Source organism: Carassius gibelio, chromosome A25 (genome assembly GCF_023724105.1).
Source record: "Carassius gibelio isolate Cgi1373 ecotype wild population from Czech Republic chromosome A25, carGib1.2-hapl.c, whole genome shotgun sequence".
Taxonomy (NCBI): Eukaryota; Metazoa; Chordata; class Actinopteri; order Cypriniformes; family Cyprinidae; genus Carassius; species Carassius gibelio.
Window position 1 is genome coordinate 5,082,136 of NC_068395.1, and position 14,020 is coordinate 5,096,155.

Sequence of the window (14,020 nt, forward strand, 5' to 3'; positions counted from 1 at the left end):
CAGGAAATTCAACTTTGCATCACAGAAATAAAATACATTAAAAAATATATTCAAACAGAAAACCAGTTATTTTAAAATGTAATTATATTTCACAATATCTGCTTTATAATCAAATAAATGCAGCCTTGGTCTTAAAATTTAAAATAAATATTAAAAATTATAAAAAAAATTATATTAAATATCCTACTAATCACAAAATTTTGTTGTGTATATATATCACAATCAGTTGTGTATATATATATATATATATATATATATATATATATATATGATAAATAATTAAAATAATTAATAATGATAAAAAAAAAAAAGTTTTAACAGAATAATTGAAAAAAAACAAAAAACAAATAATTTGTGGTAATTTCAAAATATTCAGTTTTTCAGACTGCTAAATTCACAGCCTGGCTAATAAACTGTACCACAGAAACTTGCACTTTGATGGTGCTCCTGTCAGCAGGAGGCTTTCTTCTCGCTTACAAAAATGCTATTCATTTTCTAGAAAGACAATTAGACATGGCCATCGAAACTGAAGGAAGGGTGTGTCTTTTTTCCCTTTGACTGCCTTTTTTCACTTCACAGAGAATTATGCGCTGAGAATACAGAGTGCAAACCCTAATTTTGATGTGGAAAAACATAAAACGTATACAACAAAGCCCCCCCAAAAAGTCTCATCAATAACGACAAAGTCAAGATCCGTTGTTTTTTTTTTCATCAAAGCCAGATTGTAAAAAGTGTCCTGGCACCAGGGTGCCAAGCAAACTCAATATGAAGGCAAACGAGGTGACAGCAAGGCCTCTGAAAACACAGAGCTACTGAAAAAGAGCAAAGGACACAACAGAATTAAATGAAGGCTGAGCTCATCAAAAAAACATTTCGAAGTACAATACAGAAATGCTAATCTCATAAAGGCTGTTTATTGCTTTAGGATTGCTTTTCAGTGTCGGCAAAAAGTTGGATTCTATGCAAAAAATCCATAAAGTTGTTATTTTTTAATAGAGAGAATTAAAAAGAAAAAAAAAATTCAATTTACTATTAAATAATAAACAACATATAAATTGAGATATTGCGTCTGTCATAAAAAAACAAAATATTAAACTGGATGGGGAAAATAAGAGTGGGACATCATTTTTTTTTTTTTTTTTTTTTTGATTGTGTTCACGCGTCAACACGATGTGAAACCTTGTAACCCAGAGTAAACACATCCACTTTGGATGCCAAACCCCGAGGAGTCTCCTGCCAGATTTTTTCAATTACCCAGTCGAGCAGAAATTCCTGCAAAATAACCTCCCCTTTCTGCGTGAGCTTTGAAACATCACACGATTCCACCTGAGGTTTGGCCAGCTCTTCTGACAGGCCGACTCAGCTGTGGATGATATTATCTTTTCATCTGTTGTTTGCTTGCATAGGCCAAGAACAGCACGGTCTTAATTCAAACAAAATGATCGGCTGCTCTGCTACTCTCTTTTCTTTTAACCCAAGAGTCCAAATCCTCATGTCTTGCCATTCTGCTCTCCGCTGCGTCTGCCCTTCTTCTGACTTTGATTGAGCTCATGGAGACAAGCGCTGAGAAAGTTCCCGATGAGAAGCGCTGGCGGATCAAAAAGTGAATGAAAGATGCAACTTGACGGTTGTGAAATTGCTAAAACATTGACTCGTGTTCCTGCAGGTCATCCGCTCGCCGACAGCTCCCACGGGCTACTGCAGTCCTGAGAGGGAAGTTATCATTCCCATGGCCTGAACTGACAGCATACAACAGAAATCAGCATGGTACACAGTCCGTCTCTGATATTTATTATAAGAGCCACGTTCGGACATCTTGATAGACAAAAGTGATATTTTAAATATTTTATCTTGCCAAATATGTGTTCTAAAGGTTTGAAGACAAATACAAAAGCCAGACCAATGTAAACTGAAATTTAAATTAAATGTAACACTAGTTTTTTTTTTTTTAGTCTGTGGCATTTCCATTTCCATTTGTGTGTAATGCCACTGAATCTTGCTGGCACCATCTCTGGATGTAAGGAGACACGTAGACCAACCTCACAAAAATGCTTGTATCCTGTTTACGTAGTTCATAAACAGGACAACATAAGTAAATATATCAACATCCGGTGGATATCTAACTATTTTTTTTGGAGACGCCCAATGCTTCTTTCGAAAAAAAAAAAAAAAAAAACTCCCAAAACCTCACACGCCCCGGACTCGGGGAGCGGAGCTCTCATGTTTTGACAAAGAGCAGTAAGATGAGAAGGTCAGACAGTCGAGAGGAAAGCATTCATCTTACCTAAACTGTCATAAATGCTACATCTAAATTTATATAAATGTGACAGCGATGAAGCATCGAAAACTAATAAACCTAATAATATTCTCTCTTCTCAACCAATACAGTACTGAAATTTCTACAAAAAAGTAAAAGTCCGAAAAATTATATCAATGTTAAATATCAATAAAGCAATACAAATTCTCTTGTCATCCATAATCATACAATTCCCTAAATTTACAAAGTTAAAGGGATTACAATTGTGATTCATCATATAAAGTGATCCTTGTATCTCCTCACGATGCTTGGATTAAAGCTGCAGTAGGTAACTTTTGTTTATTAACCGCGGTTTATTAACCGCTCAAACAGAACTGCTTGTGTCTTGCGGAAGAACATCGTAGCCGGAACTACTTCTCTCTGTTTATCTCTATGAAGAATCACAAAGGTACTGGGTTACTCCGCCGCGGTTTCCCCGAAGCAATCTAAAATAGTCCGAATATAAACACTTATTATAGGTGCACCCTAGTGATTCAGTACAAGCTAAAAACACGGTTTGGAAAATGGATTCATGGTGTATTCGCTTATTATATACATTTTGTATACTTTGAACACACAAAAAAGTTACGGACCGCAGCTCTGATTGGTTGATTTCTTACCGGGAGCGGTATCTTTATTTGCATTTTTCAGCCAAAGTCTAATATGTTTTGACCAACATGAGGGCGAGTGAATTTCCCAGTTTAGCAGAGTGTGTTTCGTTAAAGGTTTGGTCACGTGACTGTGCATCACAAACTCCTGCGGCGCACCACCCTGACTGAAAGCAATGGACTTGTAATGTTCTCTGACTCACGTAAGCCTTAAATGTTCCCACCTTGATCTGTCTACAGTAATGTGCTGCTCTGCCTGGGACAGACAGCGGTTTGTCTAACCCAATCAGAAAGCTACAAGTTGAAATGGTGCCTAAATTGGCTGTAAATTCAGAAACAATGTGTTTTCTCTGGGTTACATATGGGATGCATTGCGAGTCGACAGCTGCCGGTGACTGCTTACCACAACACTGCTGCTGCTTAAAAAAAACTAAACAGTGGGACAACCGCTGCTGTATAACGTTAATAATCCGTGAACATCTCCAGAACAGGAGCTGAGAGCTGGGCGTATTTCCCCTTCACCACCCTCCCGCTGACAGATGTGGGACAGTGGCGTACATCCCTCAGGAAATGAGACGGATTGTGGTGGCAATAACCGAGCTACAGGACAGGAACAACTAGGACAGCTGAGTGAAACCAGGCCGAGTTTACGCTACACTTTGACAAGTCTCACTTGTAATGTGAGAGAGAGAGAGAATCTGCCTGCAAAGCTTGAGGCACCCATATAACATTTCTAGGCTAATAATCTTAAGTGATAATAAACAGCATTTTGTAGTCGATGAAATCGATTTTTTGTGCTTTAAACCTTTCAGTGTTGCATGAAAGCTTAGAAACTGGACTTCATAATGTTTACAAGCAATCTGATCAAATCTTAACTACTGCTTTTTAATTCGGGGAATGCAAAAAATGTACACTTACAAAATATGATAAACATAACTGCAGCAGGCAATAACATCATAAAGATTAAATTAAGTCATATATTGTTAGAAATGGCTTATCTATTGCACAATAATGATAAACCTTAAAATCAGCTCAATGTGCATGGTTGCAATCTGCCGTTATTGCATGCAGTTGCAATATAGTTGTTCATACGTAAAGATGATTGTCTAGCCGCATGATCCACCTGAATTGCCCAGTGTTTTAATACTGACTGATCGATTTGTTACGCTGTGCCAAAAATAGTTTCTAAAGTTACACAAATCTTTGAACTTAACCTTAAAAGTGTGCGATCTGTAGTGATACATTTAAAAAAAAAAAAAACAAGATACAGAATCAAAAAATACATCCTGCCCACAAATATTTTCATTGTGAATATTGGAAAAGGTATATTGTAGAACGGATGTTTAAACCTCTAGTGCACCTCTAGTAGAAAAGAAAGAGATTTAGAATTTGGTTTCCTATTTTTTTCCCCAAGCAGTGCAAACCACCACGGAGGTCTACAAGGTAAAATTATAGTAAGTATGGACGTCACAACACTGTAAACCTAGCGCTGTGCTCTAAACAAATGCTAATGGCTCTTTTCAAGGCAAACCGACTTGATGGCCTTTTAAAATGTAGCCATTACTTACACATAAAACGCTTTATGCACACACAAACATCTATTCTTCTAAGTCATCACACTTAAGAGTGATTTTGAGTGTTTCTGCAGTCTGTCAAAGCCCTGTTGGCCTGTTAAAATCTTACATTTGAGTGCATTTGTTTTCTCTAAATCACTAAAAAAAACTGCATGAGTGAAAGAATTGCTGGATAATGTGTGCAGCGCTGGCCACAGGAGACGGAACATATTACGAAAGTCAGGTGTCTTTTATACCCCTATAATTCAAGTGAAACCGTGTGTCCTTGGAGCCTGGAACATCAAAGTTCAAGAAGACCTCATAGTGAAACAGCCATCAACAACAACAAACTGTTACCAGGCAATTAACTACACTGCTGTTTGGATTGGACTACCACTGGCTGGATTTGGCCTGCAAAGAGGTGCAAACTTGCAATTCTGCTGCATTTGAGTGAATTCTAGTGAGAAAACTACAGAGGAGACCAGTCGCCTTATTTACGTCATGGGCATTGGCACTGTTACTTTTTTATGCCCAATATTACAGATTATTCTTTGAGGGCAGTTGGATGCTTGAATCTGATTGGCTGACGGAAGTTCTAAGGTGTGCAATTATTTTCAGGGGTAAACGTATTTCCAGACCGGTCTTGACCACATTACACGTCCAAATCACTTTGCCAAATGATTTCAGTAATTTCAAAGGTCCTAAAATATTAAAAGAACCAAAACCTATGAAGGAAGTTCTCTGGATATCTGGCAGACTTGTGTGGGACATCCATCACCTGTATGAACCGCATGTAAGCGGAGCTCTTCAAAGCAGTTTATTCTACCACTACAGTCCAAATCTAAACAGCCATCGGTCTGATGGGCCTTGGATGTGCCGCTAACTCATAGACAAAGGAGCAATCATTAGCATGGCCAATGTTTTAGTGAGAGGCCCCTCGCTGTAAAAACCCTGCGCAAATCAAGTTTCACGGCTCCCGTTGGCCACAATGTGCCAGGGGCATTGGTGCAAACGCTCTGGGGGGACTTTAGAAAAAAAAGCATTAATGATCCTCTTCACACTAATGTTTTTTTTGCCAGCATCCATCAGCAGACGAGCCCTCGGCCACCTCACATCATACTGCCACAAATAAAGCCCTCTTTCAAGCTGTTGCTTTTCACGGTCACGGTGCTGCCATACTGAAGGGCCATCAAAATGCACTTCGGGATTCATTGTAGTCAAATGGCTTTATCAAAGGGAAAATTAAGACTTTTAGGAAAGGGATAAAAGGAAGAATGTAGCCATGGACAGTATTCAGTATATATACCGCAAACAGAACAGTTACAGCAAACTACCCTGCGATGTCCTCTTCAAACCAGTGTACAAACTCAACAATGTTAACATCTCTGCTTGAGATGACCCTCAAAATATCCCTCATGTTTTGCGCAAGTTCTGCTTCATTCTGTTCTACATATTTGTCTTCATGGGAACCCAGAGGGACATGGCACTTCGCAATCAGAGTCTCAAAAGACTCGGTGAAAGCAGAATCTACATAACTGGCCCACAATGCAGGGGACTTTCTACACCAGAGACGGCACATCAGTCAAAGGAGTTATCTTAAACATCTCTACACTGAGGTGGTGAATTGAGAGGGTCTGCGGCGACTTCTAAAGGGTTCAAAGGGGCGGGATGAAGGAGGGGGGGGGGGGATCTGACCGCTCAGAAAAGAGGCGAAAAACACACGGCAAGAGCAACAGAAATGAAAGCCACACAATTCCCATACCGTTTAAAGAAAAAACCTTCCGGTACAAGTGCCAATAATCAAGCCTTTTTTTCAGACATACAGGACCTGAGATGAAAGGGGATGTTATTGGCACACATTCATTTCAAAACCATCTTTCGGTTATTTAAGAGAACAGGCTGTGAACCTGAAACACCAGTTGGAGGTTGACAGCAAATACAAACATCCCTGGATCTGCTTCTATGTAGTCAAATGGAAAGATAAAATCATTTTTAAGTGCAATTTACATCATTAAAGAAGTAGTATAATTAAGAATGATTCTTCACAAATGAATCATTTAGATTCCGGAGGTTTACATTTGTCGACGGCATACATCATTAAGGATGTCTTATTTAAGAAAAAAACATATGAAAACTGACTGTCATTTTTTTCTTTGCAATGTAACTATTTATTTTCTTAAATAATGGCTAATGCGGTCGACAAATGCGTAGTTTGAAATGAGACAGCTTTAATAAATTCACGGTTTTCTGCGAAGAATGACTAAATATTGGACTGTTTCTCACACACTTGGAAGAAATCTGCGCTTTTGGATCTTTTTTATGTTTAAAAGCTTCAGTCTTGATTAATTTCAACTGTATGGAAAAGAGTGACCAGACAAGCCTTTGATATTTCGGTTGCACTTTATTTTACAGTACGTGTACTAACATGTACTTATAGTGTACTTACAGTGTATTTATCTAAGAAAGTTCTGGTAACACAAGGTAACTACATGGGGTAGGGTTAGGTTTAGGGGTAGGTTCAAGGTTAGTACCTAGTTATTACATAGTTATTGTAATTACTATAATAAGTAGATAGTATGTACATGGGGAACAGGACTGTAAAATAAAGTGCTACCGATATTTCTCCTGTGCCACAGAAAGAACTTTATAATGACCTCGTTAATACTATTACCATATTTCAGAAAAGGAAGAAAATTGTAAGGACAAATGAAATGAAGTTAAATGACAGAATATAATTTTTTTTAATGAATTATCCCTGTAAAACCAAACAGGACAGCCATATATGATAAATAAACACTTCAAACCAGAAATCATGTCAAAAAACGGTTGGACAAACTGCTACATGGTCCTTTCACAAACTAGAAAAATTAACAATGGAATTGTCCTCTGCCCCAAATGCAATTCAACTTTTCAAAGAGGAAGGTAAAAAAACAGCCCTTTCAGACCAGGCCTGTCACCAGCCGTGTTAAAGAGGGGGAAGCAAGAAGGCAAGAGGGAGGGAGGAGGTCCTGAAAGCCACCATTCCTCTATTTATAACCATTCAGGCAGTGAGCAGCCACATTCCAAATGCCAGAAGGCACTTTTCAAAACTCCTCATTTAAAACTTAATGTTGTTTTCAGCTCCTAAAAAAGAGCCGCCCTCCCTCACACCCACCATCTACCAAAAGGAACCAGGCAGATGAAAAAAAAAAAGGCAAACAGTAACGTGTAAATGTGACTCTGTTCAGAGGCAGTCCAGAATCAGCCCTTTCAAAACAAAAAGGGCAGCCGAAATGAGGTAAGCGAGCATCACGATGCAAAAAAGAAATTCTTTAATGAGAAACTACTGATGGATAGGCCCTGCTACAACTCAGCCGATTAGCACTTCAAGGGCTTTTCTTCCTTTCAGCGGGTAAGTGGGCCAGCTAAAGAATGGCCTTCGCCTTTATTAAGGTGAATCTGAAGAACCCTTATGAGAAAGGAGAACAGAAGACACTTGTCAGCTGCTAGGAGGCTGGGGAATGCAGTGCAGCCACCCAAAAAGTGCATCTGGTGCAGGGGTGGGGTGGTGTGCGTGGATGGAAGAGGACCTCTGCAAGATTTCGCCTCTATTCTGTGCAGCTTTTGTTCTGGAGTAGGCAGGGGGTCAGCTCTGAACACATGACCACAGGGCTTCCCTCCTCAGTCAGGCAGGAGAAAGTGCATCCTGAATATCCCTTCAAAACACTTCCAAAGAAGCAAGGCTTTTTAATATCTTAATTGTTTCTCCTACATGGTAATGAGATTTAATGAATGAAGTCTTCTATACTATATAGTTGGAATCACTTTCAGAACTATTTTTTCCAGCTGATGAACTATAAAAACATTGACAGCCAATCAGAGCTCGAGAATTTAAAGCAGCAGACGAGTGTGCATTTAGAATACATTTAATTAAAATTTAATTAAATTTGTGCATTTAGCAGACGCTTTTATCCAAAGCGACTTACAGTGCATTCAGGCTAACATTTTTACCTAACATGCGTTCCCTGGGAATCGAACCCACAACCTTGCGTTGCTAAAGCAATGCTCTGCCATTTGAGCAACAGGAACACTAATAAACAGACGATATTGTCCGATAGTGTGAACGCTAATATAGTTATCTTTATAGTTATCGTTCTTGAGGTGAAAGGGCCTTAATGGTTGCCACAGACAACCACATATGAGATCTCTTTAATATCTCAACTGTTTCTCCGTTATAGCAAGTAAATTAAATAGGGACGTCTTCTTGCATCTTGTACGTACAATTTTTCTCTTAAGAAAACGACCCCAGTAATCTCACACGTGTCTCCTCTAGTGTTTCAGAGAAATTTCAGAGAATTATCTGAGCTATGCAAATTTATCTGAGCTATGCTATCTAGGTTCATTTCACAGCTACAAATTTCTAACCAGTGTCTATTTTTATTTTTCCCAAGGAATTTTAGGGAGAAACATCTGAGACAAGGTTGTAGCTGAAATCTAACTGAGCTCTTTATTAAATCTCTTGAGGTAAGAAACAACAACCTCTGAGCAATACAATGATCCTGGGTGATGGTGAGCGACCAAATGGTGATTTAAAAAAAAAAAAAACGTCTTTCTATTGCTGGATGGGTGAACTGATCACAAAACCTACGCTGCAAATATAATCATTTTCCACAACTCTCTTTCTTGAGGAAAATGCGGGAATGCCATTATTCAATTATACAACATTTTTATTAAAACCTGTTTTGATATTAGCAAAAATACAATCGCAAATAACTCCATTTTAAAAGGGAGTACCAGTGCTCTGCAGTGATCTATTGGGTTGTTTGGGAGAGGATTATTCTAGAAGGTGTTGCACGTGGACTTCAATGAGCATCTGGCCTTTTACAGAGCTCGATCTGTCAGCAGGAGTGCCCTAATCCTCAACTCATTCAGCCCAGCTTTAACACAGAAAAACACCACCTCGCTCCTCCCTTTGATGGCCACAGAAAACACTTCTACATCTCAAAGAGAGAGTAAAGCAGAGTGCACACAAACAGGGACTCGCGCTGAGTCGTGGTGGTTTTTAGGCCACCCTTGCCCTGCTGTTCACCCCCTTCTCTTTAAATGCCACAGCAGGGAACCTGGCAGATTTAAAACCAAAAAAAAGCCTTGGGTTACAAACAGGCTAGTTGTGATGGCATTTTGCTGGAGGTGACCGTCCGCAAACTCACTGGGAGTTCAGTGCATCCATAAATAATACTTACCCTTTAAATGCACAGTTTGAGAGCTCTTCCCTAAAGCTGCCACACACCTAGGTTAACAGGTTTATGAACCTAGAGAAAACTTGATTGACTGTATTGTTATGCAGTTCCAGTTTGAGCCATAAAGTATATAATTTGTCAAATTTGATAACATAAGTCAATGCATTTAGGACCTCAACTTACAAATAACAATATCTTTACAGCATTTATTAATATAGGTGAACATTAACTTCTACATATAAAAATAAATTTATAACAATGAAATTGTTATAATTAACATTGAATACCTGTATTATGAATGCATTAACTAATCTTAACAAATTGAATCTTATTGTAGCGGTCATTAAAAAAATAAAAATAATAATAATAATAATTCTGGATCCATATTTACTGAGAAAGGCACTGTAAAAAAACACAGAAATGTTAATACTTTGGAAAAAAAGTTATTTATACTGTATATATTATATGTATATATTAGGGCATAGCAGTACACGTATTTATACCAAAAATTATGCAGTTAACAATAAATGCAGTTTAGACGCTCTTTGATGTGGTCAGATCGCTGTTTAAACACCTCTTCATCTCTTCATCTTTACTACTTTTAATGCAAATTATGAGAGGCACTGTGAAAAAATATTAGTTTAATAAAGAAAGAGCAATTTGTTCAGTAAACCACTGTTAAAAAAAAAAAAAAAAAAAAATTTTGTTTAGTTTTACCTCTACCTAAACTGTACTATATATATATATATATATACACACACACGTTTGGTATGTACCTCGTTATTTGACGTTACGGTTTATATATATATATATATATATATATATATATCAGAGATTATTGGTCAAACTATAGACAGATATTGAGAGAGCCATGTTTGGAAAGGTTGTTGAGAGTCAGTGTGAGAAGAAAAGCAAACGAGCACGAGAAAATAAGAGGGGGATGTTTCCTTAGCTTCTTTTGTGTTTACACGACAGGCTTTCAGGCATACTGACTGAATGAAAAACCTCTGTATTATGACACCCAAGGACCTGTGCCTACAGGTAGCTGACTAAGTGCACAATGCCAAAACCACGAAAACGCCCAGACCATGAAGCCTGTGCCACAAAAGAACAGACACTGAGGAAACAAAAACATACGGTGAGAAATTACAACAGAATAATTCAAGACATTTGGTCTGAGGTACGTACCGAACGATAAAACAGAAAATATTCCATCTAAACATGAAACCCTTCAAAAGAAAGCCTTTCAGATATACTTGAGGTTTCACAATGGTTGGGTCTTCAAACAAAAACAAAAGTGCGGGAACTGACCGGATGTCTGGTGTCCCTTTTTTTTTTAAGATTACACAAAATTAGCATCAGATTCCCAAAACACTTCACACTGAAACAACAGCTTGATAAACCTCAATGTCAATGAAGAATGTGCACTCAATGTGCATTTTCAAGTCTCACGGATATCTCACTACTCTCGAGTATCTTCCAAACTGCAATTGTTCTCACAACAGGAAGGGGGCGATATTCAAATGGATGTTTTGAAAAAACAACTGCATCTTTTCAAGGAATGCCTTCCAAAAGGCTACTAGCAAAGTGTACATATGTTGATCACTTCAGGGAAACACTTGAAGGACTAACTGCTCACTTTCAACAAGGAATTCGCCCTTGGACTCTCCAAAAGTCCTCAGGATCCCTCTCATTACTCCACATTCTCAGACTATTCAACCAGCATCAAAGCTTGTGTCTGAATTCAGCCATGGAACACCATAAAATTTCAAAGCTACTCGTATATGCTTCTAGTGAAAGGAAATCTAATGATCAAACATTGCAACAAGGTGACACAACCGCACATTTCCCCTTTAAAGTAAAATGTTAGATGACTTACCTCAATTTTGTCTGTTTTGGCATCGCCCCAGTAAAGCTTTCCTGCGATGTAGTCAATGGCTAAACCGTTGGGCCAACCAAGGGAGGTGTTGATCAGCACAACCCTGTCCATGCCATCCAGGTTTGCTCGTTCGATCTTGGGCACCTCACCCCAGTCAGTCCAGTACATGTATCTGCATAACAGCAAAAAAGAAGAGGGTAAATGACATGCTAATTCAGAAAGACTCCACTTAGAGATCTCAGAAATGACCTTAAAATGAAGTACATAACTTCCGTACCCATTTATGGGATCCAACACGATGGCTCGCGGTTCGTCCAGGTTTTCAGATATGAGGATGCGTCGAGAAGTGCCATTGAGTCTGGTTACCTCGATGCGATCGGTGCCCGTGTCCGTCCAGTAGAGATTACGTGCCACCCAGTCCACCGCAATTCCATCAGGATGGTTGATCTCACTGGTGACCAGAGTATGGGCGTCGCTTCCATCTATTCGGGCACGGCGGATGGCCTTCACCTCGTCATCCGTCCAGTATACGTAGCCTTCCACCGGGTCATAGTCGATGGCAATTGCATGCCGGATGTCACTGACTTGTAAGACGATGTCTGTGAAGTCCGGTAAGTCCAGGGATATCCGCCGAAGGTCGGTGCGGCGAGCTAGCAGAAGCACCTGTTCCGCCCCTGGGGATAAGATTGAGGTTTGCTTTAATGGCTGAGCATAAGAACAACAGAGTCATCTGCTCTTTTGACAGTCCTGCAAAAGATTCATCAGTGACCAGAGATGCTATGGCCTGCACTGACTACTTCAATTAGGATAGCAATAACTCAAAAAAACATTTAATACACATATTTGTAGACCTTTTTGTAAGAGTACTACTGTGCCTAGGGCACAGATTCAACTCGTCAAAGAAAACAGAGTCTGACAGTAGCAATTAGTAGCATGAATTGCAGAGTTGTCCCTGCAGACAGTGCACTGCAAGATCGCATTGCTTCATTACAAAAAACGCATGCCTGGTTTAAATACCAACAGCAGAATCTGTCTAGACCCAATCTGTGGAAGCAATTAGGTCCAACCTTGTCCTTATTTAATCTCTCTTTGTAACCGAGCACGCTCCAATACCCACAACACCAGCTGCGGTCCAAGGCACCCAATAAGTAGTGACATCCATCAGCGCTGACACCAATAAGAAGAGGAAAAAACAGCTCCTCTAGGGTTTCTTGTGCTTTTTTTTTGGCTTCTTTTGGTTTTAATTTGTCCTTCGTTCTGCCTTGCATGTTATCAAAGTGAGTGGACATCTGACAAAACCAAAACAAATGCCTTCAATTTAGCCACCCAAGCTAAACAAGTATGAGGTGTTGACGTTTGCTCATGCTAATCCTCCGTCCTACTGGATCCACTCCTGCCCTTGCCTTGTTGCTAATGAAAGTCCAGTACAAAGGGCTATTGTTTGTTCTGATAAGTTGTCAACTTTTCAGGAGAGTTGCTTAATCCTGAGGTCAGTGGGAATAGGTTTCATTTGGCCAGACAACCTCCCGTGTCCACAACACTGCACAGCTCCATGTTTCAATTGCGCCAATGGAATGAAGGCTTGAAGAATACTTCTCATTGTTTCCTGGCCTGAGAATACACTGCCTCAATTTTGAAGGAGTTCTAAATTCAAATAGAAAGGCACAGCGACTTGGGAAGGGGTGAAAGTATTTTTTTATTTTCATTAACAGGCTGGGCGCACAGATATGATGGACAATTCTGATCTGGAGAAGGTGGGAAAAAAAAAAACAAGCAAGCCAGGGGTTGAAGCCTGATTTTAGTAGCCCTTAATGTACATCCTCATCAAGAATAAAAGGACAAATGAATTAAATTGAAATTAGTGAAATGCATTTTGCTTTGTACACGTAATTTTTGGACATACAAATATGTCTGGATCTTTCTGCTGTCCTCAATTTACTCTACTACAATTACTATAATTCATACAAAATTCCACCAATGAATCTCTTTTTATTAAAAGTAAAATTTGATGATCAATTGTTAACAAATTCTGACCAAGCAGCTTATTAATGGTTCAGACAACCGTTTAGTCGCTTCAATGGAAAAAATATATATTTAAAAGAATGATTTTTAAACAAATCATTTCCATGCCTTCTAAGATTTTATCTATTGGCATGACTTTTCCAGACCGGGTAAATGTCATTTTTAAATTCCCTGGGGTTCCCATGATGACTTTACAATGAGCAAAGGGGCATTTTCTAAACTGGACTTAAACCCAGTCCCCTTAAGACCCAGTCAGCCCCTTGACATAGGACCCCAAAGTAGGTCTACCAGCTCTACCAGCTAAAACTCTCACGACAGAGAGAAAAAGGAGTGAAATGTGTCAGCTGTTATGGAACAAGGTTATGATTCATGATTGCTGAATCAGAGGAGGGTGATTTCGCCTAAATTGTAAACTCAAATGAACCACCATCTGTCAAGCATTA

General features: G+C 39.0%; 1 protein-coding gene across 1 annotated transcript in view; it reads right to left on the bottom strand.

Moving 5' to 3' along the window:
• The window catches only part of LOC127946989 (low-density lipoprotein receptor-related protein 5), a 58,347-nt gene that overhangs the window by 22,934 nt on the left and 21,393 nt on the right, over window positions 1-14,020 (bottom strand). Inside the window, exons 7-8 of the mRNA XM_052543855.1 lie at window positions 11,833-12,229; window positions 11,556-11,727 (exon numbers count right to left, since the gene is read on the bottom strand). Of these exons, the coding sequence (XP_052399815.1) occupies window positions 11,556-11,727; window positions 11,833-12,229 (569 nt within the window). The remainder of the gene's footprint in view (window positions 1-11,555; window positions 11,728-11,832; window positions 12,230-14,020) is intronic.